Genomic DNA, 18,581 nt, shown 5'->3' on the forward strand with positions numbered 1-18,581 from the left:
ATGTTCAGCAATGGGCTTCCCTGGTGGCTCAGACAATAAAGAATCTGCCTGCAGTGCAGGAGTGCGTGTGCTAAGTTGCTTCAGTCGTGTCTGACTGTTTATGACCCCATGGACTGTAGCCCACCAGGCTCCTCTGTCCATGGGATTCTCCAGACAAGAATATTGGAGTGGGTTGCCATTCCCTCTTCCAGGGGATATTCCTGACCCAGGGATCAAACATACGTCTCTTATTTACATCTCCTGAATCAGCAGGAGGGATCTTTAGCACTAGTGCCACTTGGGAAGTCCAAATGCAGGAGACTGGGGTTCAGTCCCTGGGTCAGGAAGATTCCCTGGAGAAGGAAATGGTTACCCAATTCAGAATTCTTGCCAGGATAATTCCATCGACAAAGCAGCCTGGCAGGCTACAGTCCATGGGGTCACAAAGAGTTAGAATGAGTGAGTGACTAACACTTTTCATGCTCAGCAGTGCGCGTGCTCAGTAACTAACAAACATGTAAATTCATGTACACATGTGGACACACACCTACATGTTCCAGTTCTTTCCTGTGGGCTAGAGATGCTGACTCTACCCTGTGGCTTTCCTAGAGAGAGGAACTGCCCCTTTAGGCCAAGAGGCACTGGTGACCTCAGTCCCAGGACTGTGCCAAGATTTAGGTGACCACCCCTCCCTACCACTCAGTGCAGTGACCCAGACAGGACTGCAGGCACGGCCTTACCTGATGGGGCCTGACACAGTTTGAGTTGAGGTTTGGGTACCGCGTCCCTGGGTCTAATGTGTACTGCTCAAAGTTCTTGTTGATGTTCTCTGGGGTCGTTTGAGGTAACAGTCGGTAAAGACTTTCTCTGGAGGGAGGCAGAGCGGGGGTCAAAGATTGCTCTTGCAACCTCGGGCCTTCGGTCCCACCCCTTCCCTCCACCCCCGCTGCCCCTCTTCCCCTGTTCTCAAGAACTTCTTAGCTGTGTTTGCATAACCCTTCCCAGCAATGCCTGGCCCTCCTGGTTCCTGAGATTTACAAAGCAAGGGAGGGTCAACAGGGTTGGGAGGAAGCAGGAGGGAGCCTGGGAGGTGGTGGTGCTGGCCTCCTCCCCTGGGCAGAGGGCAGGGACTCAGCTGGCAGCCCAGCGACCTGTGGCTTTGCTATAACTGCCACTCAGCCTTCTGTGGCTGCTCCCCTATGACCACAGGTCTCCACACCCAAGACCAGCAGAGGTCTGTGCCCACCCGCCAGCCCTGACTTTTCCCAGTCCACCAGCTGTCACAGCCACGTGGCCCACAGCAGGGATCTGGGAGGAAGCCCAGGATCTCAGCAGTGGAAGAGGCCTATGAGGTCAGAGCACCCGACCCTCAATGGAGTGGGACTCAGAGCTGCAATGGAAGCTTCCTTAGACCTATTCTGGCTCCTCAGTGTCTCAGCAGTGCTGAGAACCCCAACTTCAGGGCTGCCCTGAAAGATGAAGATTTCTCTTTGGCATCCAAGACTTAAGAGCCTGGTCCCTAGGGGAGAAGATCATGACGGAGGTAGGTCATTATGGAGGACTTCTCCTCAGGGACACCAAAAGGTCAAATCGGCCACACGTGGGAAGGCAGAGAGAGGTGGGTAGGGGCTCCCAGTCTCATCCAGGCTCGCTCCCTCTCCTGACTGAATTTTGGCTTGGCCCTGCCTCCAGCTGAGGGTCCTGCTGTTAGTACTCACCTTTCAGCCAGAAGCTCCAGGGGAGAAGTGCCCTGGTCCCAGCTTTTCACCATCCACGCAGTGTCGAAGGCTGCCAGGAAGCCACGGGCACAGCCAGTGCCCATGGGCCAGAATGGCTACAAAGGACACATATAAAGTTCCAGTTGATTCCAGCGATTCCCAGCCTGCCATCCCATTCTATCCAGCACTTGGTGTTTGCCAGGCCCATGGGAGGCACGGGGAGGACAGACAGGTGACAGGCACATCACTGGGATTCACCACAAACACAAGTAACTGCAGCGTAAAGTCTATGCAAGGGTGCTAGGGCATGGAGACAGAAATAATCAAAGAACACTTCATAGAAGAGGCACGTTTGTGCCGATTTTAAAGAACGGATAGGATTCTGATCTTGATCCATTCCGGAACAGAGAGCAAAGGCTTGATGGTAGGAAAATAACAGAACCCGATGGAAGAACAGCCTGTCTGGTTTGGGTGCAGCAGAGAGCGTGGGAGGAGAGTGCTGAGAGAGAAAGCTGGCAAGGAGGGCTGGGTCAGCAGCAGAGGCGTGCTGAGGGCTTACGCAAGGAGCTTAGGTCACAGTCTGCACACCGGGATGAACAAGCATGCATTCACGGAGCTAAGTTCTAACTAAACTGTTCCATGTGCACCCAAAGCATGGTTTGAAATTTGATGCTAACATGGGATACAGGCATCAACGTTTTTTGGTCAGTGCTTACATTAAGATAAAAATTTCCCCCTCCTGAAAGTATTCATTTAATCTAAAAATGCTAGCATCTGCAGATTTTCTGGGAAGAATTTTGAGCAAGGAGGCCATCGACTTTGAGGCCAACACTCCCTTCTTGCTCCTATATGAACTCTATGCTGAAAGTCCACAGAGATCCACGGCCTGGAGGACGAAGTCTCCGGATCTACAAGCTCTAAGAAGGACGGCCCATGAAGTCCAGACCAGGGCTGCTTAATTTTGTGCTCCTACCGAGAAGCCAGCCCAGAAGAAACCAGAGGGGCAACGGAAAGTGTTCCTGCCTGTACATAGGCAGAGCTGACTCCTCTGAATTTAGTCAAAGGGCAGGCTCTGAGGCCAGGATGGGTTCGGCAGAGTCCTGCCAATTGGCTGAGGGCCTGTCCTTCCCCCGGGCTTCGGGACAGCAGATGCTGCCAGTTAGAAAAGCAATGTGGGGGTCTATCTTCCAGCAGGCAGCAGGGGAATACAAACGCAGAAGGTACCTCAAGCAAGCTGTCGCCCACGAGAGCCACGAGCAGCTGGTGTGACTGCCGCTCGCGCACCAAGGCCGCGTTTTCGGAGGCGTACATGGAGGTGAAGTCGAACATGGCCACGTCGGGCTGCCCGTAATGGTTCATGGCAAAGTCTAAAGATGGCAGCTGGTAATTGGTGGCGAAGTCTGCAGCCTCGCGTGCATAGGAAAGCAGGCGGTCCTGGCTCACATTGTCTGCACACAGCAGCATCTCTGTGTCGATATAGTCCTGGGGGAAAGAACAAGAGCACAGTGTAGCAGCTTGCCCCTCAAGAGGGCAAGGAATCACACCCACCTCTTTGCAAAAGGACTTGGAATGGATTTGCAGAAAGGCTACTTGAGACAGAACTAGAAAATTGGAGCCCAGGGAACAAAGAGGAACCAAACCAGTCATCTGGAGTGTTGAGAGTTATGATTAAGCATCACATTCGGCTTTGAGCTTCCTGGCATCCAAGGCAAAGGGGAAATGAGATATGTTACAGGGCTCTCCTTATCAGAAAGAAGGAAGCATAGAAATTCCTAGGGGAGGCAATTTTTTCCTGGCACTAAATTCTAAAAGAACTGTCTGACATAGGAATTTTGACAGAGAGCAGTGTGTTGTAACGAACAGTGTAAATAATGGTCCTGCAGAAGTACAGAAGCATATGTCATATGGCTGGTTCTTATGATAACGCTCAATAAAAGTAAAAGACAAAAAAGCAAGTGAGTAGGAGTGATTTTACAATGGACTAAGCTAAGCTAATGTGGTCCAGAAATGCTGTGGCCAGTGGTCAAACAAGTCTGAAAAAGAAACAGGTAACTGGCATAACTCTCAAACTTTCTCTCCAAGATCAGTTACCCCTTTTCTCAAGAGGTTAAGTGCTCCTCGGGGCCCTGCTTTGCCCTTTCAGTGCTAATGTTGCACTTTCCCACTGGGAGGTAGAGAACCCCGAGCTTAGAGGACTAGGATTATCCACCCTGGAGGGACACTGGCGATGATCTCCAGTCCCAGAGCCAAATCTGCTCATAGTGTGGCTACAAAAACTAAAAGACCACCTTTCCCAAAAGGTGACACAGAACATGCAAACCCCTTGGGGCGTGGGGCAAGGACTAGCGTGTAAGACTAACATGGGTCTTGCGTCAGTGAGATCAACAGGTCAAATTCCATCTCTGTTTACTGATTGCATTGATTGTAAATTTGGGCAAGTTATTGAACTTTTCTGAGTCTCCGTATTCTTATTTGTAAAATTTGAGTTTGCAAAATGAGATTAGCAAAATCTACTCCACAGAACCATGTAAGAACTGAACGAGACTGTGTACATGGCTCCCGAGCCCAAGGCCTAGGAAGTGGGAAGTTTACAATGACTGAGATTCCAGCCTGCAATAAATAACAACGGCCAAACCGCAGTATGTGCTGAAGTGCACCCCGGACACCCCAAGAGTAACAGCATGAGCATTTACAAAGCTCTTAGATGGCACAGCCTCAACCACAAACAGCGACCTACTGTGGCAATTTTCCCAACAGCCACGATTTCCCCCAAATTCCAGTATTTCCATATCCAAACCACGTCAACTAAATTGAACCCAGAGTTGGCCCAAGAGCCTTTTGTTGGGTCACAGCTGGAGTTGCTGTTACTTGCTTTCCTTTCTCATACTTATTCTTAGATCACAAGACCACTCTCCTCCCTGAGGGTATGGGAGAGTGAATGGAGACATCTCAAAAATATCCCCTCTTCAAAACGTGCCCCGAGCACCGCTATGGAGGCCTGGGTGATGGATGAATGTGGACGCTGTATGATGAAGGTGCCACCCGGCGCTGATGCCACATGCAAGACTGTGGGGACCTGGCCAAGGGGTGGACCCCCGCTGTGCTGGGACCACAGCCACCGCCCCCAGGGCTGCAGGGAGGAGCCAAGGGGTCTCACTGGGCTGGAGGTCCCAGGTGAGAGGGTGGATGGTAGAACAGACTTATAGGAAACAGGTGAGTACAAGGATGAGAGAAAAGAAGTGGGAATGGGGCTATAAGAAAGAGGGTAGGACCGAGGAAGGAGCGCTAAATGAAGATACAGGCAGGAGGTGAATTTGGGCCTCATTTTGCACTCTTGCCTAGAAAATCCCATGGATGGAGGAGCCTGGTAGGCTGCAGTCCATGGGGTCGCTAAGGGTCGGACTCGACTGAGCGACTTCACTTTCACTTTTCACTTTCACACATTGGAGAAGGAAATGGCAACCCACTCCAGTGTTCTTGCCTGGAGAATCCCAGGGACGGGGGAGCCTGGTGGGCTTCCGTCTATGGGGTCACACAGAGTCGGACACGACTGAAGTGACTTAGCAGCAGCAGCAGCAGGGAAGAGAAGCTGGGTCCTAGACGGAGGCGGGGAGGGAGAGAGGGAAGCAGGAAAGAGAAGAGTGGGGAATCCAACAGGAAGACTAGTTCCCCAAGGTGTGGAGCTGGAAGGAGGGTGTAGACCAGAAAGGAAGGTTAGGCAGCACCTGCTTCAAATGAGGGCGGACTCAGCGCAGGGAGACCAGCTGTGATGTGCATCTGTCTACCTCATACTCCTGGCCACCAAGCTCCCTTCTACTGGGGTTAAGACCAAGCCTGCATGTTCGTGGGCCAGCAGAGGCAGGGGCCTGGAGGGACAGACGCAGCTCAGAGCCCAGACACAGGGCTCCTATAGGAGAAACTTTACTCTCCCTTCGGTAGTCATGGGAAAAGGCCCAGAGATCAGCAGGAATAGATGGGGAAGCAGGTCAGTTAGTTATTCAGCAAACATTCACTCAACACATTATGTATCTCAAGGAAGATGCTGGCCCATATAGAGACAGGAAAACAGGATTTGCCATTCCTCTGGGAGCAAGTAAAGAATGGCAATTTAAGTAGACTGGGGTAGACAGGTCAGCTCTCAACTTGTGCAAATACTATAGAGCTTGGCTGGACACCTGGAGACTCCATGCAGGCCCCCTGAACCAAATGGTGTCTAGTTCTCACTTGTCCAGTCTGGCCTCCAATTTCTAGAGTTCATGTCTTATACCTCAAGGACCCTCTGCACCAGCTCAGATGATGTTCCCAGATTCTCTGAGGCAGAAGGAAGGCCTTGATGGGGACAAACATGGACCCCCACCAGCTCCTGCAGTAATTATGGGACCAAAACTCGAAGTTCCCACCTACCTGTGCCATGGCACAGAGCCTGAGGGGAGCATGGAGGGGCTTTGGCAATGCCAAAAAATCAAGTCACCACGAGCAACATGTTGTGGCCAGGACAAACACCCTGGGATGATCAGGAGGAACCTTAGCATCCCAGAAGGTCAGAGTTCTCAGCCAGTGACACGGGAACCCTAATTCAAACTTGGCTTGACTCCCCAGAGAGGGGCTAAGAAGAACTTCTGTAGCTCCTTCCAAGCTAAGGTACCCACCGTACCTGCACCTTGGGCCCTAAATAGTCCTTCACTATCTGACACAGGCATCCCAATAGAGGAGGTAATTTTGGGAGGCATATCTGTGGAGCAGAGGGGAAAAGGGGGCGTGGCCTTACCTCCCCCAGACCAGGTCAGTAGTGGGGCACCAGATGTTGAAACCCACATCTGCTGATTGGGCTAAGTTGACTTCATTCACCACCCGCCCCATTCCCAGCCTCCTTTCCAGCAACTCAGGCTCTCAGCAAAGCCCTGAGCTGATGCAGAGGAGGCCCAGGGGAGGGCTGGGTTACTAAAGCCGCCCAGCAGGCTGCCAGCACAAGCTGGCATAAGGATAGGCGCATTCTTCTCTGACAAGCGTCAATGAATGGTCACCATGCTGCCTGGGCTACAGGCCGACACCCTGAGAGCAGGCTGACCTTGGTGGCATGATCCTTATCTTAAGGCCACAGCAGCAGTGGCGGCAGCAACCAGGGCTCTGGAAGGGTTGAACCCTGACCAAAGAAGCTGTCAGCCCAGGGCCGGTCACTCCAAGTGCTCTTTCCTTGCAGCCCTGCTCTCTGTATAAGCAGGAAGGTGCAAAAGCAGGACACAGAGGCCAGGAAGGACAGCAGGACAAAAAAGCAGGTGTCCAAACCAGGCAGAGAAGTTGTGGAGGGACTCTACAAACCTGCAACATGTCAAGTGCTCTGCATACATTTTAAAATATATCCCTCTGAACACTCCTTTTAGATAGAAACTATTATTTCTATTCTGCAGACGAGAAGACTAAGGCTCAGAGAACACAAGCAGCTTAGTCACAGTCCTGAGTTAATACATGGTAGAGCCAAGATTCAACTTGAGTCTTCTTGACTACAATAAAGCTTTCCCCCAGACCATGACAATGCGGCCACAGCATGAAATTCACAAGTGTGCCCATGTCCCACATGGGACAATGAACCACCATCTGCCTCCAAATTATGTGTGACAGCCCAGAAAAGGAGGAAGGGATAAATGAGACCCATGGTAAAGACCCTCACTAACACCTGGCTGAGAATCTTAGCAACCCCTCAGTCCAGCTCTCTGCAGAAACACCCCTGCCTCTTACTGTTAGTGTGGGCTCCTCCATCCAACATTCATGTGCCACCAAGGAGGAGTTGGTGGGGGGCGGTGCCTTCCTCTACAGTCCCTCTTCCCCCGACCCCGACTCAGCTTCTGGCAGAATAACATCTACTCCCACACTCGCTGATGCTGCCAGCCCAGGTCCCAAAGGGAAAGACAGGATGGATACACAGCCAAGAGATAAGAGATACATACATTAATGATGACACCTTTGTCAAGCAAGCTCTGCTTCTTGGCAGTCATGACAAAATAGTGGGTGCAGTCCTTGTAGTAAACAATGTTCTCAAGATCAATCCCTGAAAAGAGAAGGTTATGGACACAATATTACTTCTTCAGTGCCTACTGTGTGTTAGGAGTCCTGCTTTGTCTCATTAGAGGTCTCATTATTTATCTGCAAAATATTTGTGTTAGACAAGTTTTGAAGATATAGAAGGCTAGCAAAGATAAAGTCAAGTGCCGGAATTTACCCCAGTCAACACAGCCTTCATAGTCCCACAAAGACACTATTTTCTTTTTAAAATTGAGATATAACTGTGCAGGTTTAAGGTGGTCAACATACTGATTTGATATATTTATATAATGCAATACGATTACACCTCTATTTCTTTTAAAACTCACAAAGCTCTTTGGGGCTGTGGACCAGTATTTCCAAGTCAGAGCTGAGCACATGCTGCAGAAAGGCACAGTGCTGTCCGTGGCACGGCCGTTAAGTGGGAACAGAACCAGGCTTTGAACCATAGTCTGTCTGGATCCGAGTCCCATCCACCGTTTCCTCCATGTGAACAGAGACGCAAGAGCTATGTGAATTCTCCAAAGACTAAGAGACATTTCTACCATCCTCCTGTTAACGTGTGAAAACCCAGGTGGCTCTGGTAGAGCAATTCAGAGGACTGGGTTATCTTTTTGTACTTTCCACCAACTGCAAAAGACTTTTTAGACTAGGTTTCTCCATTTAAAACAAAGACATAAAATTACAGCTTAGCTCAGTGTTTCTCAAAGTAGGATCTCTAGCCAGCAGCATCACCTGAAAACTTATTAATGCAAATACTGGGGTCATGACCCCAGCCTACAGAATGGGAAACTCTGGGGGGTCTGGACAGCAATCTGTGCTTGAAGAGGCCTTACAGGTGATTCTGATTCACCCTCAAGTTCGAGAACCACTGATGTGGCTTCTTAGGAGAAAAAGGAACAGGTTTAAGGCAACTTAGCAGTTATCACAGAGGCGTGCTGGGTAACCATGGAAACCCCTTTATTACTGTTAAATAGGAAACAGCCATCCATGCATAGGGCCCCCCAAGAGGATCCAGGAAATTCATTGCTGTCACTCTGTGAGGGCATTGTTGTCGAAAAACGGCCAAAGGTGACGACCGCAACAAAGTGTAAAGGAAGCTCATTGAAATATTTGGAAAAACACACTCAACATCCTGCCATAATTTATATTTGGTGGTTTGTCTATTGTCTTGGGTTTTGAGGGGAAGGGAGGGCTGGAGAATTCTTAAATCATTCAAAAGGGCATAGTATGCTGGGAGGAAATATTTTTTAAAAAATAATGCCACTGTGGTGACACTGAGAAGGTCATGCAGTGGACACACACCACTGTGGCCAGGGAGAGGCAGAGTCGGGCTCAATAACTAATCCCATTCCTAGAAAAGTACCTTACAGAAATAATCCAACGGCAGTTTTATCAGTAACAGTAAATAACTGAAAAGTCTGAATCAGAAGTCCGCAGACTTTTACTGTGAAGGTCCAGAGAGTCAATATTTTGGGCTTTGAGGGCTATCCGGTCTGTGCTGCAAGCCCTCATGGCACCAAGGTAAACAAACCGGCCTGGCTGCATTCTAATAAACTTCTATTGATGGACAAGGAAACTTGAACTCATAAATTTTTTATTTTTCCTTCAAATTTCCTCTTTTGATATTTTTGCAGCCATTTAAAAATATTAAAATCATTTTTTCAGTTCAGTTCAGTTGCTCAGTCGTGTCTGACTCTGCGACCCCATAAACCACAGCACGCCAGGCCTCCCTGTCCATCACCAACTCCCGGAGTTCACTCAAACTCATGTCCACAGAGTCGGTGATGCCATCCAGCCATCTCATTCTCTGTCGTCCCTGTCTCCTCCCGCCCCCAATCACTCCCAGCATCAGAGTCTTTTCCAGTGAGTCAACTCGTCGCATGAGGTGGCCAAAGTATTGGACTTTCAGCTTTAGCATCAGTCCTTCCAATGAACGCTCAGGATTGATCTCATGCATGGCAAGTCATGGTTTGCCAACCCCTGGTTTAAATGCTTCAGCAGTGAGTGACAATATATTCACTGCATGAGCTATTCCAAACAAACTTGACCGTCAGGAGGACTGGGCACAATGGACAACATTTAAAATGTGATGCTGAATTAGAAAAGCAGAATAACAGTATTGACACTATGGTGAAGGCTCCAGCCATGTAAAAAGTAAGGATGCCAGTGGAGAATTACCGAAAAGGACTACATGAAAATGACTGTTCCTGTGCTAGGTGGTGCTGGGTGTTAATGATTTATTTTTAGTATAAAAGTTTTATTTAACATTGTTACACTGCCTTTTCAAGGAGACATATATATATTTCAAAGTCAGGTTAAAAAGAAAGGGAAAAAAATCTGAATTTTACTCAATTGGGAACAGGAGTTTCACCCTTCTTCTCCCTCACCCTGCATGATTTTTCCTCCACTATACTTACAGACCACCTGACATGTTAGTAATAGATTTGCCTATTGATGGTCACCCCCAACCCCCACAACACCTATAGAATATAAACTCCGAAAGGGGGATTTTTGTTTGTTTTGCCAACCCCTCTATCTCATGCCCTTGGAAAGTGGATGGTAGGCATTCAAAAAATATTTTTTGAGGAAATGAATGAGTCCTTTCTTCAAGTCCCATGGTTGAGAGACAACCGATGCCCTTGGGTGTCGTGACCCACCTTCCACATCCCTGACCATCCCTGGAGGGAAGGGCAGCGGGCACACTGATAAAAGCACCTACGCCTCTTTTTGGACCACCCACAGGTTATTGGTTCCCCATCAGAGTGCTCCTGGAACCCCACACTGACTTAGGGCAAAGATTTACCAGCCTGTGTTAGGATAGTTTATGTGGCTGTCTCTCCCCAGACAAGGAGCCACTATTGGGAGGAGACCATGTCAACCTCGACTGTGTATCCCATGAAACTGAGTGCAAACTCCAGGAGATGGTAAGAGATGGAGAGGGCTGGCGTGGTGCAGTCCATGGGGTCACAAAGAGTCAGACACGACTTGGTGACTGAACAACAACAAACATGACAGGCAATCAGCAAATGTCTCCCGAGTATAGATGGTTAAATAAATAAACGGTTATCTATTAACCATTATATAAATGGTTATATATTTTCATGTACAACATCTAGAAATTTCCCTCAAGAATCCTTCTGTCCCTGAAGAAATTCTGTCCATTATTATCCTAAAGAGAAACCCCTGCTTCCACTTTACCAGAGTGAGTATCTCGGTCCCAAGAGCTAGGAAAGACAAGTGCCCCCACCCCTCCCCATTCCACCCCACTCCAACCCATAAACAGAACAGAGAACAATAGCCTGGTTTGGAGAAAGGTGAAGGTCCCACCTGTTTCTTCTTTAAGATCCTGAAAAAATTTCTGATTGAAGATGAAAGCCACACCGCTAATCTCTTCCACCTTGGCCTCAGCTGTGCTGTTTCTGTTGATGAAGTTGGCGGTGATTGCAATAGCCAGCTTCCCACGGAATTCTTTTCTTCTGAACCCTATGTGAGGAAAAGGGGGAAAAGTGTCTTTCTTCTGGATTTGATGTGAAAACTGGAAAAGATTACTGAGAAAGCTACTCTCAGATGGCCCATGGGACAGTGAAACCAGAATTTTTGATCTAGAGCATACAGGCAGACAGAAATGCTAAGGTTTGTCCCTGAGGAAAAAAACCATTGGAGGCCTTTCTCAGTGGGACTTGTTCCTTCCCTCAAATCTCTAGGACCAATTATCCTGGTTAGGCTTCCAAAACAACAGTGTGCTTCTCCAGTGGGCAATCACAGGGCTCATCCTTTAGAACAGGGGTCCCCAACCTCTGGTATCTAATGCCTGATGACCTGAGGTAGAGTTGATGTAATAATAGAAATAAAGTGCACAATAAATGTAATGCCCTAGAACCATCCTGAAACCCCAACACCACCACCACCACCCATGGAAAGATTATCTTTAGAAGAAGCAAATACAGACATTGCTGCAAAGTAATCTCATGAAGGGCTCCAAAATCACTGCAGATGCTGATTGCAGCCAGGAAATTAAAAGACGCTTACTCCTTGGAAGGAAAGTTATGACCAACCTAGATAGCATATTAAAAAGCAGAGACATTACTTTGCCAACAAAGGTCCGTCTAGTCAAGGCTATGGTTTTTCCCGTGGTCATGTATGGATGTGAGAGTTGGACTATGAAGAAAGCTGAGTGCTGAAGAATTGATGCTTTTGAACTGTGGTGCTAGAGAAGACTCTCGAGAGTCCCTTGGACTTCAAGGAGATCCAACCAGTCCACTCTAAAGGAGATCAGTCCTGGGTGTTCATTGGAAGGACTGATGCTAAAGCTGAAACTCCAATACTTTGGCCACCTCATGCATCGAGTTGACTCACTGGAAAAGAGTGATGCTAGGAAGGATTCGGGGTGGGAGGAGATAGGGACGACAGAGAATGAGATGGCTGGATGGCATCACCAACTCGATGGACATGAGTTTGAGTGAACTCCGGGAGTTGGTGATGGACAGGGAGGCCTGGCATGCTGTGATTCATGGGTCGCAAAGAGTCGGACACGACTGAGCGACTGAACTGAACTGAATCTCATGAACGACCCACATGCAATTTAAACTTACACAATTAAAACTACTGTGTTAGCATTTGTCATGTTTTTCCCCATTTGATAAGTAGAATTATGAGATTGAATTCCTGTGGGACAGAGATTTTTAACAAATTCTCTCCAGACCACAGTGACTGGCATTTAGTACTCACTCAATGTATGTATAATGGATAAATGGAATTCTAACTTGCAATTGTTTTAGTTCAGTGACTAATTGAGGTTCTTATAGTTTTCGATGGTGTACATTGAAATCACTTTTTTAATGGCCGTAAGAATTCTGCACCCAATTACAATGTGTTTTTTTTTTTTTTTTTCCTTTTCCCTCACATGCCAACTAGCAGTTTCAGGATAGCAGTGGTGTGTCCTACACTTCAACTCAATTCTGACACTACCGACATGGAGATAAGATCCAATCCCATGGGTTAAGAGCTCAGTCCCACCGACAGTCCTGTATTTCAGATGCCAGTTATAAGCCCTTGTCGTCACCAACGCTTCTGACTAACCAGCTCTAGACTGTAGGTTCAAAAACTTCCTCCTGGGTTTGATTAATTTTCTAGAGTGGCTCTCAGAACTCAGAGAATATCTTACTAAATAACTCAGGATCAGCCAAGTGGAAGAGATGCTTAAGGCAAGGTGTAGGGAAACTAGAGCTTTCACACCCTCTCCAAGCATGCTGCTTTCTACTCTCTGCAAACCTCCATTTGTTCACCAACCCAGAAGCTCGCCACACCCTTTTTGTGTTTTTTTTTTTTTTTGAAGCTTTATTACAGACACATGAATAATTAAATCACTGGTCACTGAGCTCCATCTCTAGCCCCTCTCCCCTCCCATGAGGTCAGGGGATAGGATTAAAAGTTCCAACCCTCTAATCATTTTTTTGGCTCCCTGGGCAACCAGTCCCCTCCCTTTTTTAGGTGCTTTCCAAAACTCACTTCATTAACATACACTCAGGTGTGGTGGAAAGGAGCTCGTTGTGAATAATAACACAGCCATTTCACATTTATGGCTCCGAAATGTTTTCAGGAACCACAGACAAATATCATAACAAAAGATGCTCCTCTTGCTCTTATCACTTAGGAAATTCCAAGGGTTTGGGGAACTGTGCCAGAAATGGGACAAAGACCCAGATATATTTGCCTTGTTATAAATCACAATATCACAGGCGATTACACACAGGATCACCAACAGGTGGTCCCATTTCAATGGACCACCACTTTCTAATCCCCTTACTTTTTAGCATCTGTCTTTTCCTGCAGTCCTGAATTTCCTTTCCACCCCAGCCCCAGGTACTGACTGCTGTTGACTTAGCTTAACTCAAGGCATTTATCTTGCGAGCAGACACAACCACTGTCTTAAGCACCAGTGGGGTTTCCCCTCCCCTTTGCATATGCTAAGACTCATGCTAATGCTAAATCGCTCCAGTCCACTCTTTGTGACCTTAAGGACTGTAGCCCTAAAGGCTCCTCTCTGCAGGAGATTCTCTAGGCCAGAATACTGGAGTGGAGCTGCCATGCCCTCCCTCCAGGGGATCTTCCCAAGCGAGGGATCAAACCTGTGTCTCCTGCATTGGCAGGCAGGTTCTCTACCACTAGCATGGTGATTCGAAACTTCTTTGCCGAAAATCTCTGACTAAAAATCTTGAGTTTCTGTTCAACACTCCCTCATTTTGGTTCTTCATTAGACCTTTGTGGAAGTGGTCAATAATGGCCAGTAGTCTCTAGTATTTTTTTAATTGGAGGTGATTTTGCACCCCAGTGGGCATTTGGCCAAGTGTGAAGATGGTTCTGGTTGCTACAACTAAGGGCGCTGCTGGTGTCTAGTGGGTAGAAGTCAGGGATGCCGCTAAGCATCCTCCAACAAACAGGACAGTCCCCATGACAAAAACTACCTGGCCCCAGATGCCAATAGTGCCATTTGAGGAATCTGCTCTCGTCTGCTTGCCTGGTCTTAAGTTGCTCAGATGGTTCTCCCCCTTCCTGCCCTACTTACGTTAACAAAATGTCAAACCATCCTCAAGGTGGGCGTGGACCCTGGATTTTTATATTCAGACTTACAAACCATCAGAATGGCCTCAAAACTAACAGTACAACATTCAGGTTGGCAGCTGAAACATTTTTTTCGATATCCAATATTGATTGCTTGGGGTGGGGGGTGGGTGTGGAAGTGAAGAGAGAGGAAAGGATCAGCACCGTACAGAAGGTGGGAAGGGCCTTGGCTAGGAGGACCACACTTCCTGAGGCCTGGCAGACCAACCCTAGTTTGGGGAGAGTGTTCTGTCCTCAGTGAAGGTGCCCTCCCCAGCAGACATCTGCAGGCTGTAGCCTTTGAGCAAGGCAAACTTGAAAAACAGACCTGTCCTCAGCCCAAGAGATGCCATGTGGGACCAGTTGGTCTTCAAACCAGGGTCCTAATAGATTCTAGATTCTTCCCTAAAAAACGTGTCATGCTTCCACACTTAGAAGCAGAGAGGTGTGGTTCTGTTCCTTAACAGTTTGGGCTAAACTTATTTTACTACCCAGCAGTGAGCATGCTGTAAAGTTATGAGAAGAGATGAGGTCCTCCTTGCAGCATATTATACTTCACAGTAAACCAATACCATCAACAGTATAAAATGATTCTCTTAGTTGGAAGATGTATGAAAGTACTTGACACCCTGGCTTGCACACTAGCAGGTGTTCAATAAATGTACATTGACTTTTTCTTTTAATTTCCAAGGTGCTTAACCTTTAAAAAGCATTGTTACATACGAGTCTTAGACCAGTCCTTATAGCAATGTTTTGAGAGGTCCTGTGCTGCAGTCCATCCATGGGGTCGCGAAGAGTCGGACATGACTGAGCGACTTCACTTTCACTTTTCACTCTCATGCATTGGAGAAGGAAATGGCTACCCACTCCAGTGTTCTTGCCTAGAGAATCCCAGGGACGGGGGAGCCTGGTGGGCTTCCGTCTATGGGGTTGCACAGAGTCGGACACGACTGAAGCGACTTAGCAGCAGCAGCAGCAGCTATTCACAAATTACAGAGCTTCAGAGAGAAGTAAATGGTTTTCTCTAAATGCTCAGCCTCAAGCAGAGCAGGGCAGTTTGCCCTTCTATCAAGACCCCTAATCCAGCTTTGGTACCTACCATCTTATACCCATTCTCCATGCCTTTCCTGATACACCCTTTTCCACCCCCATCCCTCCGTTCTCAGCCCCAAAAAGAGTCATCACCTTCCAGCGTGTTCCTGCGGCCATCCGCGCCAATGATGACATCAAACTCAAATTCCGACAGAGAGTGATCTGCAGGGAGAAATTCTGCCCGCCAGCCAATTTCTGCCAGGACAGAAAAATGAGATGAGTTGGCAGTGAGAGATGGGAGGACAGAGTGATTACATGCCCCTCTGTGCTGGCCATGAAAAATGGACAATGCCACCAGGTATAGGCACCCCAGATAGAGGCTCCAAAGGAAAGACCCAGACTGTTGAGATTCACACTTGTATTTGGAGTCCTTCTAGCTTAGTTTCAGTTCAGTCCAGGAAAAGGTAAACCAGCAGTGCCAATTCCACACCTGGTTTTACTGGTCTCTATAAAGGCTGGGAGTCTATGAAACAATTTTCAGGTGAAATCTTGCTGGTTACCCATAATTAGAATTTAACACCCACTAGGGATCTGGGAGGGCTTCTCTGGTAGCTTAGCTGGTAAAGAATCTGCCTGCAGTTCAGGATACCCTGGTTTGACTCCTGGATTGGGAAGATCCCCTGGAGAAGGGACAGGCTACCCAGTCCAGTATTCTTGGGCTTCCCTGGAGGCTCAGAAGGTAAAACATCTGCCCGCAATGCGGGAGACCTGGGCTTGATCCCTGGGTTGGGAAGATCCCTGGGTTGGTCTGATACCCTGGAGAGGGTATGGCAACCCACTCCAGTATTCTTGCCTGGAGAATCCCCATGAACAGAGGAGCCTGGAGGGCTACAGTCCATGGTGTTGCAAAGAGTCAGAAACAACTAAGCAACTAATTACAGCACAGCACACAGAGATCTGGGAAAGGTTAAGAGCACATAATTTGACATGAGTGAAATTACACATATTGTCTTGCCACAAAAGCCAACTAATGTCTCCCCTAAAATGTCAATATTCTGGGCAAAGGATAGGAGAAATCAGGATTGTAACCTATGTATGAAACTACAAGGTCTCTGACACAAAACTGGACCCAGAATTGAAAGCCCTGTCTAGCAGCAGAAGAGTTTGATATTAAGATATAGAGGCATCATGAACAAACTCTGGCCATGGTGAATATAAAAGATCAGAATTTTTATAAAATACTAAAAGAAACAAGAGAAAAATTACTCAATATGACATACCTAAAATGGATGAATTTTACGGTTTATAAATTATTTTTCAATAAAGCTTAAAAAATATTATAGGCCAAATAATATTTCAAACATTTCACATTTGCTCTCAAAACTTCATTTATCCTTACTAGATTTTAAAATATCATACAGGTACAGTAAGTATATCCACATACCTGTGTGTGTACACACAGCTTGAAGAGCATGTGGATGAATTTTATCAGATAACTACATCTATGTTTTCTTTCCCACTTACTACTTAGACTTCATCTGTCAAAGTACTGCCTCCTAGTGACAGGGTAACCAAATTACAGGTTTAATGTATGTGTGTGTTCAGCTGTGTCTGACTCTGCAACTCCATGGACTGTAGGCCACCAAACTCCTCTGCCCATGGAATTTTCCAGGCAAGAATACTGGAGCAGGTTGTCATTTCCTACTCCAGGGGCTCTCCCCTACCGAGAGATCAAACTCATGTCTCTAATAAATCCCCTGGGAGCTAAAGAACAAACCTAAAGTGACAGCAATGATCCAAAACAGTAAAATATCCTTTGATGGAACTATGTCAAACAGCCCCAGAATACTTATTACAGAATCATCCTCTGGGAGTTGCAAATGTTGTTTCCATTTCACAAAATCTGATTTCTAGACCAAAAGGAAAATTATACTGTACTTTGATTTTCTTGATCTTCAGGAGGCTCTAGAACCTTCACAAACTCCACATTCACATGGATTTCAACCCCCAATATCAAGGCCACCTTGAATAGGATGAGCTGCAACTGACGAATACCTGTTAGAAAGGAAGTTGAAAGAGATGAATTGTCATTAACAATGTCTGAGTGCCTCTTGTATGCAGAACACTATCTACTATATGACTTCTGAGCATAACGATATAGAGGCATATCTCATTTTATTACACTTTGCTTTATTGCACTTTCTAGATATTATGTTTTTTACAAATTGAAGATCTGTGGCAACCCTGTATCAAGCAAGTCTTCCTGTGTCATTTTTCCAACAGCATTTGCTCATTTTGTGTCTCTGTGTCACATTTTGGCAATTCTAGAAATACTTCAAACTTTTTCATTATTATTATACTTGTTATGGTGATCTGTGATCAGTGACCTTTGATGTTTACTATTACAAAAAGATTACAACTCACTGAAGGCTCAGATCATGGTTAGCATTTTTTAGCAATAAAATATTTTAAAATTAAGGTATTTGCATTGCTTTTTTACACCTAATTCCATATGCATATACACTAGATAGACTACAGTATAGTGTAAACATCACTTTTACATGCACTGTAATTCATGTAACTTGCTTTATTCAATATTTGCTTTGTTGTGATGGTCTAGAACCAAACCTGCAATTTCTCCAGGGTATGCCTGTACCAATAATGATCACTACTGAGCACTAATTATGTGCCAAGCACCCTGTGTTCTCTCATTTAACCCTTCCACTGCTTTCTCATTTAGCCCTTACAGTGGCCCTTTGGGATAATCACTCTCGTTTTAGAGATGAGAAATTGAGGCTCAACAGGGCTAAGTGACTTGCTCAGGCTCACACAGGAGCAAAACTGGAATATGGATCCAGATCTGTCTGATTCCAAGACTGTGCTCTAGCTGTCAGGTGGGTGACACCCGCTATCATGAAGGTGACTCTCTTTTCTGCCTCCTTCTTGAGCTGGGCTGTGGGTTTGACAAGACAAAGATGGAAAGAGAAGTAAACAGAGAGCGAGTGAAGAGTTAATGAGGTCAGAGAGTGAATGGCTTACTCTGCCTAAGCGCTCAGCCATCCCTAGCAATGGGCGGAGTGGGGAATCCTCCCCACAAAGCTAGACTCATGGTTTCCACCTCCTACCCACTCTCTCAAACTCTCCCAGTGAGTGGCTCTCTGTTTTTCCATTTTGTCCCTGCCATTGAGCACAAATGGGCATGCCTCCAAA

The 18,581-nt window shown here is 46.9% G+C and overlaps 1 protein-coding gene across 8 annotated transcripts in view; it reads right to left on the reverse strand.

Moving 5' to 3' along the window:
• The window catches only part of MICAL2 (microtubule associated monooxygenase, calponin and LIM domain containing 2), a 242,343-nt gene that overhangs the window by 126,093 nt on the left and 97,669 nt on the right, over positions 1 to 18,581 (reverse strand). For all 8 annotated transcript variants that reach the window (XM_055423358.2, XM_055423357.2, XM_088843078.1 and 5 more), the window contains exons 5-11: positions 17,310 to 17,426; positions 15,525 to 15,626; positions 11,067 to 11,222; positions 7,643 to 7,743; positions 2,922 to 3,179; positions 1,698 to 1,813; positions 720 to 846 (exon numbers count right to left, since the gene is read on the reverse strand). In XM_055423358.2, the coding sequence (XP_055279333.2) occupies positions 720 to 846; positions 1,698 to 1,813; positions 2,922 to 3,179; positions 7,643 to 7,743; positions 11,067 to 11,222; positions 15,525 to 15,626; positions 17,310 to 17,426 (977 nt within the window). The remainder of the gene's footprint in view (positions 1 to 719; positions 847 to 1,697; positions 1,814 to 2,921; positions 3,180 to 7,642; positions 7,744 to 11,066; positions 11,223 to 15,524; positions 15,627 to 17,309; positions 17,427 to 18,581) is intronic.

Source organism: Moschus berezovskii, chromosome 14 (genome assembly GCF_049115385.1).
Source record: "Moschus berezovskii isolate FMDL1 chromosome 14, NW_MosBer_1.0, whole genome shotgun sequence".
Classification (NCBI taxonomy): domain Eukaryota; kingdom Metazoa; phylum Chordata; class Mammalia; order Artiodactyla; family Moschidae; genus Moschus; species Moschus berezovskii.